The sequence below is a fragment of the Echinops telfairi genome, unplaced genomic scaffold (genome assembly GCF_000313985.2).
Source record: "Echinops telfairi isolate 266 unplaced genomic scaffold, ASM31398v2 ScPeMD7_31;HRSCAF=116, whole genome shotgun sequence".
Taxonomy (NCBI): Eukaryota; Metazoa; Chordata; class Mammalia; order Afrosoricida; family Tenrecidae; genus Echinops; species Echinops telfairi.
The window spans coordinates 27,404,613-27,413,673 of NW_022103928.1; the positions used below are offsets into that span (position 1 = coordinate 27,404,613).

General features: G+C 35.5%; 1 protein-coding gene across 4 annotated transcripts in view; it reads right to left on the reverse strand.

Moving 5' to 3' along the window:
* TMCC1 (transmembrane and coiled-coil domain family 1) overlaps positions 1 to 9,061 on the reverse strand; it is a 170,068-nt gene that overhangs the window by 50,782 nt on the left and 110,225 nt on the right. Inside the window, exon 1 of one of the 4 annotated variants that reach the window (XM_045289823.1) lies at positions 6,128 to 6,219. The exons of the other annotated variants lie outside the window; for them this stretch is intronic. Within the exon in view, the coding sequence (XP_045145758.1) occupies positions 6,128 to 6,154 (27 nt within the window). The 5' untranslated portion in view covers positions 6,155 to 6,219. Of the gene's footprint in view, positions 1 to 6,127; positions 6,220 to 9,061 lie in introns of those variants that run through there. 4 annotated transcript variants of the gene reach the window in all.

Below are 9,061 nucleotides of genomic sequence, written 5' to 3' on the forward strand. Positions count from 1 at the left end.
TTACAGGAGTAGAAAGCCTCATCTTTCTCCCAAGGAAAAGCTACTCATACATTTAAATCCAAATGAGACTACATTTAGCTCAACAATCCAATGCTACTTAATTTAAAGAAAATCTTTGGCATTCTTTATGAATAGGAAGGAGCTTCACAAAGTATGTGTGCAGCTTTTCTCAACCAATCCATTACTATCTGAGCAAGGGTAAAAAGATAGACAATATTCAGCAATATAAATGCATTTTATTTGAAACTATAATAGACACATTTGCCCTATCAGTGGTAGCTCATAAGTACATTTTAATATATGAAGAATTGTAGATCGGCTCTAACCACAGGAGAGTCTCAATCAGCCTACTATCAGGCAAAGACCCTTGTAATCTTGATTTTATGCTGGATTGAACTCAACATGGCCAGGTGACCATCCTATAGACGTGACCTAAATTTGTCCTGGGTGCAGGTATCTCTTACTGGATCCATGACAGAAATTTTTTCCCCTGGCTTTTTGAATATTATTGGGGTGTCTTTTCCTTCTTATAAATTATTAATATTTTTGTCTGTATACTATTATGTTATCACCCTTACCCCCTAGCACGATATTGTTTTCTGTTGGGTCTCCCAGCTGTGAAACACTGGAGTGTATGCATAATGATAATAATGGATACATGGGGATATAGGGAATACAGGGTGGGGTGGGGAGATAGGGAGGGAAAGGGAATCTCTGGAATAACTAACGAAGACAGGAGGGGGCAGGAAGAACTCAAATGGATTGTGATTGCATAAATCATCTTAAGGTGATTTAACCATGGGGGGTGATATAAAATCGATGTGGGGTGTTGTACAATTCCCCTTGATATGATTGAACTATTGAATTATATGATATGTAAATTACTTACCAATAAAGCTGTTAAAAAAAAGAATTACAGGTCTCTGATTTTTAAAAGTGTGAAAGAAAAACATGTACATGTCTATTTCTAATATATTTTTTAATGGCTCTTCAGAACTATTCTCTCCTTTCTCTGAGCTCCAAAACTATTTAATTTTTAAAGCATATATAATCTTACTGCTGTTATTTTTGGGTATTTATATTTTTTCTGCTAAAGTCTTTGAGAGTCCTTAAATCAGAGATTGAGTCTTACACATTCTTGAACTCCTTATACCACCAACCATAGTAGTTAATTCTGAATTGTCAGTTACTGTTTCTTTTTTGCTTTAAAGTTTAGACTTGTAAAGTGCTTTGACAAGCACCTACATACTGCAAGTGCCATTTAAGCTTGTTAAATAAAGAGAAAATAAACTGATGAATTTTCTATCAGCATATAATGTTTTCTCCAATCTTAAAAAAAAATGTCTTGAACCGATTTCTTCCACTAGTTTCTGCCTCACTTCTCCAAACCTTATTCCAGGAAAATTCATAAAAATTGTTGTTTATACTTGTCTCCAAATTCCTTTCTTCTCATCTTCAAACCCATTCAAACCTGTCCTACCAGACTACATTAAGATGAGTTTTCAGTCCTCATCTTAGTTGACCTATGAGTGGCATTTGACACAGTTAATATTTTCCTTCTCCTTAAAAGACTTTCTATATTTGGCTTCCAGTACAGCATGCTCTCCCCACCATTTGTCTGTCAGTGTGCCATACTGTGTGGCCTGCATGTTGCAAGTTATGCCACCAATATTTCAAATATCATCAGGGTCATCGATGGAAGACAGGTTTAGTGGAGCTTCTAGAATAAGACTAGGAAGAAGGACATGGCAGTCCACTTCTGAAAAAACTTGGCCAGTGAAAACCTTAAACATAGCAGCAAAAGACTGTCTGATACAGTGCTGAAGATGAGGGTCCGTCAAGTTGGAAGGTGCTCAATATAACTGGGCAAGGTCCTAAACTTTCAGGACCTTCATTTACTGACGTGGTTTGATTCTATATGAGAAGAAACCGCTGCAATGATAATCAAATGTGGAATGTACAAAATATAAATCTAAGAAAACTGGAAGTTGTCAGGAATGAAATGGAACATATAAAGATAAGTATTTTTGGTATTAGTGAGCTGAAATGAACTGGTAATTGGTCATTTTGAATTGGCAAATTTTAAAGGATGTCTTGAGGAGACAAAATATTATAACGCAAAAAAAAAAAATTATAACGCATAAGCCAGAAAGTCAAATTGCAGAGAAATGCTGTCACATTAATTATCAGAAAGAACATTTCACGATTTAGCCTCAGGTACAATAGTGTCAGTGATAGCAGAATGTCCATACACTTACATGGAAGACCAGTTAATACAATTATGCTAATTCACACATCACCTACTAATGCTAAAGATGGAACACTTAAAAGATTTTAACTAACTCCTGCAGTCTGAAATTGATCAAATATGAAATCAAGATGCATAATTATTGGTGATTGAAATTCAAAAGCGGGAAACAAAGATCAGCTGTTGGAAAAAATGGCCTTGGTTAACAAATTATGCTGGAAATTACATGATAACATTTTAAGACCAATAACTTATTCATTGCAAATAGATGTTTTCAACTACATAAATGGAGACTATACAAATAGACCTTGTCAGATAAAACACACAGGAATCAAATCAAATACATCTGTGACAAGAGATGATAAAGAAGCTCAATATCTCCAGTCAGAACAAAACCTAGGTAGATTGTGGAGCAGATCTCAATTGTTCACATGCAAGTTCAAGTCGAGGATGAAGAAAATTGAAACAAGTATATGAGAGCCAAAGTTCAACCTTGAGTATATCTCACTTGAATTTAGAGACTATCTCAAGAACAGATTTGATGATGAATATAAATGTTTACAGACCAACAGAGAGTTGTAGAACGATAACAAGATCACACATAAAGAAAGGAAAAGGTCATTTAAAAGATGGAAAAGAAAGAAAAAACAGATTCTACAAGAGACTCTGAAACATGCTCTTAAACACAGAATGGCTAAAACAAAAGGAAGCAATTGATGAAATAAAAGAGCTGGATAGCATATGTTAAAGGGTGGCTTGAGGAGACAAAGTATTATAATGAAATGTGCAAAGACCTGGAGTTTGGAAGCCAAAAGGGAAGAATGTACTCAACATTTATCAAATCAAAAAAATTGAAGAAAAAGGAAGTCCCTCAAGAAGATGGGCTAACACAGTAGATGCTACAATGGGTTCAAAACACAGCAATAATTGTAAGTATGGTGCAGAATTACGCTTTGTTTAGTTCTGTTGTACATAAGAGTCAATATGAATCAAAACCAACTCAACCCCTAACAACAACACACTATGGTCTCCCAAGTTTCCTGGTCCCTCACAGGTTACTTCTCCTAGTGGTTCCCTTTCTCTATCAAACTGCAGTACTTGGGGTTCAGTTTTTTCTCCTTCTCCTCTAGCTACACACATTCTCTCTCTTATTCTCTTTCTTCACCTAGGCTCATGACTTTAAATGACATCTAATTGTTATGCCTTTTTATATTTTCAGTTCAAATCTCTCTCCTAAACTCCTGACTCATAGAGTCACTGCTTTATTCAACAATGAGAGCTTTAATAGACATCTCTAACAGAACTATTGCTCTTTCCCACAAAATCTGTAACAGTAGGTGTTATGCTCCAGCTTTTCAGGCTAAAACTCTTAAGAGTAATTGATTAATCTTTCATACCCAAAATCAAATCCTGAGAAAATTCTGTTGGCTCTACCTTCAATACCAATCTAAAATCTGACCACTTATTATCTTCTATTACTGAGTCGGGGAGAATCTCAGCACAGGAACCTTGAGTTCAAAAGACATGCTCTACTCGTGGCTCTTCTTGATGGTAGATTCTTCCTCCAACCCTTAAACCTCTGCTGGATTGGCTCTATTAAACTCAGCATGATGGTAAAACTGACCAATTCCTTTGGAAGGCCACAGGTCCCTTAACTGCACAGTCCCAGATAATCATCTTGTGGAAATTAGGAGATTTTAGTTAGAAAGGCCATATAAAAGCAATCAACTGCATCACATCAGGCAATTTATTCTACATGGGGCTGCCATGAGTCAGTGCCAGATTGACAGTAGTTAACATTAACAGTAAATTTGAATGGTGGATAAAAATTATATAACTCTGGGTGTAAGGGAATTTTTCTTTTTACTGTATTTCCTTCTCCAACCAGAGCTGATGGGATATATTATATCCCTTAAAATTGCTGGAGAGGGGGGAAAAAAAGATTAGAAATATAGAATACAAATGTAGAAATAAAGGTCAAAAACTGATTTAAAGCTTAAAGAAATCTGTCATAAATTACTTTAATTCATGCCAGAAATAACTAAATGCCAGCTCTTTTATCCTATGTGAAACAAGGAATAAAATAAACCAATCACTCTCCACTCATTTTCTAGATTTAGATACACATGTATTTTCTCCTGAGTTTTTCTTTTCAAACGTTCATTTTGTAGTTTAGAATGAACTCTTTATAAAGTATGCTACAATCACATATAATGTGGTAATAAATGAACCCTAATCTATAGCAGTTTGGTATATCGAGATATCCAGGTAAAGAATTTCAGATGCTGGGTACAAAAACTTAATTTCTGGGCATTTAAACTAGTTTCACTTAGGGTATTTTAGTTCATTGAAATCAAGGAATAGTTTAAGTATGAAAGAAGCCAGGTATGGGAGTAAGGAAATAGTTTATTCCACAATCATTCACTCAAGTACTATTTCTTAAAATCTTTTTATTGTGAATGGGTGAAGTTTTACGGAGTAGATCATCAGTTTTATATTCAACAACCTAACTCTATTTTTTGGTGAAGTTTCTCTACTTTGGTAAGTTTGTGTACTTACTTGATAAATACACACCAACAAAAAAATGTGTAACTATGTTTTTTGTTCTCCCTCTTTGGGCTGTAATAATAGAGAAAAAGGACTTCATTCTGTTTAAGATCAGCCTCCACGTTCTACCCTACATGAATTCATAGGCTATGAGTTTTCCTCCAATGAATTCTGTATTTACAACCATGCCATTCAACATGGGCTAGAATTCTTAATAAAACAAAGATAAGTAAACTGACCTTTCATAACCTCAGAACAGAGATGTGCCAGGGTTTTTGAATCCAAGATACGGAACAAACAACAGAAAAAGAAGGTATAAACTAGAGGCACAAATTTGTCGACAAAGTTGGCGTTTGAATTAGCAACCATAAGGCATTTGAAAATAATTTAATATTATACTTAAAATGAAATATCTGTTTAGATCTTAACTCTAACTACTTAAGATCAAACAAAATCCATGCACATTAACTTATGAATCAGGTGAAACTATGGAGAATCTGTTTAGCAGATTTTGTATCATATCGTTTTAGAAAATATTTACATATTATTTATAAATCTAAAAAACAGCATAGTAAAATCAAACTATAGGCCAAGTTTTCCACTTAAAACTACAGAAGAAATGCGCAAATGGTAGTTCTGTTGCATAAAGTTGGAACATCCAGCTGTATCTCAGGGATCTGTTCTGAGCAAGAAATAGAAACTTAGCACTGAGATACATACCTACATCTGTATCTATACTGCTTTACAACTCAGATAATTGTAAAGTCCTTGGGGGAAAATACACTGAAAACAAGTAGCTGAATGATAAGAACCTCTTTTTATGTGAGAGTTATTTCAAGTGGTCTAACCGAAATTCCTATTTGTTATGCATGCCTGGTGTCTTCAAATTTAACCTAATCTTTCTCCAAGTTGCTAAAGCAAACCAAACTTTTGTATTCATTTGAGGGAACACTTTTTTCAGTAAACACTTAGCTTGAGAAATGGAGGGTGACATTTACTCCACATTGAAGCAGTTCATCACTAGGGAGAGTAGGAACACTCAGTCTGATCTGAGCATGTCCACAATGAGCACTCGGCATTCTGCCCAAATAGCTATGGGTAAAACGAACAACTAGATAATATACAGCATGCTTCTAATGATCGTAACCCTACAAACCAGTTCTAAAACAGCAAATGCCTATCACTGAGAGCTACTGATAACAAACACTAAGTTTCAGCAGCTCAGTTCATTTCTTCTATCTGTCTAGTCAACCAGCCCCCATTTAAAGCTGTAAAACAAAAAGATTGAAGAAGAGATGAAAAAAGACAGATACACACACATAGACAACATACGGTTTCCGAAGAGAGTGAGGGTTCCATGCTTGTGAGGGAGAAAACAAAGGACTATGCCGAATAACCGTCTGGTTTCTCCCAGATTTGAACATGCTGTACTGTGGCATGAGGTCAGCAGAGACTGACTCCAGCCCTGTGAGGCTGACTTTCTACCCTGACAAAGCAGTATCACTGTAATATGAAGCAAGAGGATCCAGGGCATGTTGGCAGCTGCACAGAGTGGATGTTCTAGAAAGTAATGGCAATTCCAAAACAAGAGATCTGTGCTGTCACATGAGATAATCTTCAGCCCAGTTAATACTTTGAGTATCAAAAACACTCTGAATCCCAAACACAGGCAGCTCAAAATATTGAAAGGTAGTAAACAGATTTTCTCATTCCTAAAAGAAATGAAGTGAGTATTTTTTTAAAAAGAACCAATTGGCTAATTAAATTATTTACAAAGAATACACTGACTTTGACATGAGGCAAAATCTTTTGCTCCTAGACACTGTGCAAAGTGAATATTCCTTTACCTCTTATGGTCGCCTATATATTATGCAAATTCCACTGTACACCAAAAATGATCCAGCACACCCTTTCACTGTCCCTCAATAGCTTTTTAACAGAGTTTAGCAGAGTGATGTTGAAAAACAAAAACTGCATGTTAGCACCAGAAGGAAGGGAAATGCCTAAGAAATTCTTCAATAGTTCATTATTAGTGCAAATTGAACTCAGATGGAATTTTAAAATAAACTGGAGGCTTATTCAGTGTCACATTGTTGCTATTCGATGCCACACAAGGAATCTGATGATAAGGTCCTTGCCTTATCATCCTTTTCCAATGGATTGAATATGTCACCTAACGTATTCAATCACTTGGGTCAATAAGCAGCTGAGATTTAAAGTAACACAGTTAAACTCTGAATCCACACTATGTTTTAGGCTTAGAATATCATCTCTATCTTTAGGTTTAGAATATCATCTCTATCTCTGTATCAGTGGAGACAGATATAGAAATCTACAATGGTGTTCAGAAAAAGTGAGGTACATATATCACTATAGGTGAAACTTGGGTTGAGTTGTTTATTCAAATATTTGAGTCCCTGTTCTGGGGTCTTAAGATACAGCAGAGAAGAAACATGCTTACATTCAAGTTGGTGAATACAGTAAATAAACATAACAAACATGTCATATATCCATTATTGAGGCATACTTTGAAGAAAAATAAAGAAGAGTGAAGATGGTAGAGAATGATAAAATAATATTTGGGTAGCTATCATCTGGATGTTTGGGGGAAGAGCATGCCAAGGAGACAGAAATTCTGAGAGAGGAGTATGTTTGATGTACACAAAGAACAGCAAGGAGGTGCAGTACACAAGGATAGGCAGTCATGGTAGAGGAAAGCAGGGCCAGACTGTTGTGTAGGGCACCGGAGGGCTACTTTGAGGAAAGTTAAGACAGGATCTGATTTAGGGGTAAGAAAATCATTTTGAGTGAAGAATAGGCTCTGAAAGGGCAAGTGGGGAAAGTGTAGAATTATGGAGATTAATTAGGTTATTACAGTAGTAATAAAGAATGTAACAAACATTAGAAGACCTGTATCCTGATGCTGTTTGATTGCAAAAAAAAACAAGTCCCCCAAAGGCAAGTTGTTAAATAATAAAAGTAGGGTGGGAGGAAGAAGGAAATAAAAGGTTTTTCACTTACAAAAAATACTAGCTCTACTGTTGGATACATCCATGATGGTGCACTGGGTTAAGCATTAGGTTGCTAATGAAGCAGGATCAGCAGTTCAAATGTGCCAGCCACTTCACAGAAAGATGAGGCAGTCTGCTTCCGTCCAGACTTAGAGCCACAAAAACCCTATGGAACAGTTATACTCTCTGTCCTATAGCTTTACTATGAGTCAGAGTTGACTTGAAAGCAGTGAATTAGTATTGGATTTTTAAAACACACACACTCTGATCATTTATAGATTTCAATTTTATGATATTTCTACAATCTGCATTTCTTTTCAATCTATTGCAACTATTTCTAATTCAATTTTCTCAATCACTAAGCATCTTATTAAACTCCCCAAACTATTGCCCTGAAATAATTTTTAAATCTTTAAATAAGACATATCCCCTGAAGTCTTACAACCACTTAGCAGGGTAGCTAAACTAGTAAAGAATGTCTGCTTTGAGCCTTGTGCTCCCTTAAGAACTGCCTCTATGGGATCAAGCTGACAACAGAAACACAGTTGATGTTAACGATGGAGGAACAGCTCAGAGGAGGATGGTGGATGGTTGTACAACTCACAGCATGTAAACAATGTCACAAGCTGTACATGTATAAATTAAATGGATGCATGTTCTGATATGTATATTATCAACAACAAAATAATATATACACCTGCAACTTCAAAATGGAATAAAGAGTTAATTTTATTTTCCCATGAGCTTTTTGCAGTACTCTCAAACACATGCACATAGACATTTATACACACAAGTTCTTTGGAAAAAAAATTAGATTACAATTCCATTTCTCCATGAACTTTTTGAAGCGCCCCCCCCCCCAATACATGTATGGGTTTGTTCCAAATGAAACATGTGTAAGCATGTCTCTGCAATCATGAACTTTTTTAAGCGCCCCCCCCCCCATATATATGAAATCTTACTAAGTTTGGAAAACAAACAAATCAACAAGTAAAAAAGAATATTACTGGGTTGTTTTGCAACATGTAATTTTAAAATATTGTGTTGAGGTCTCTCATATTAATAATTTTACTTTAGGTAATTTTTTAAGGACCTACTTTGGTTGGTTGTTTGTTTTTCCTAGTCAGTTTTATTTATTTTTTAAAACATTTTATTAGGGCCTCATACAACTGTTATCGCAATCCATACACACATCAATTGTGTAAAGCGCATTTGTACATCATTCTCAAAACATTTTCTCTCCACTTAAACCCCC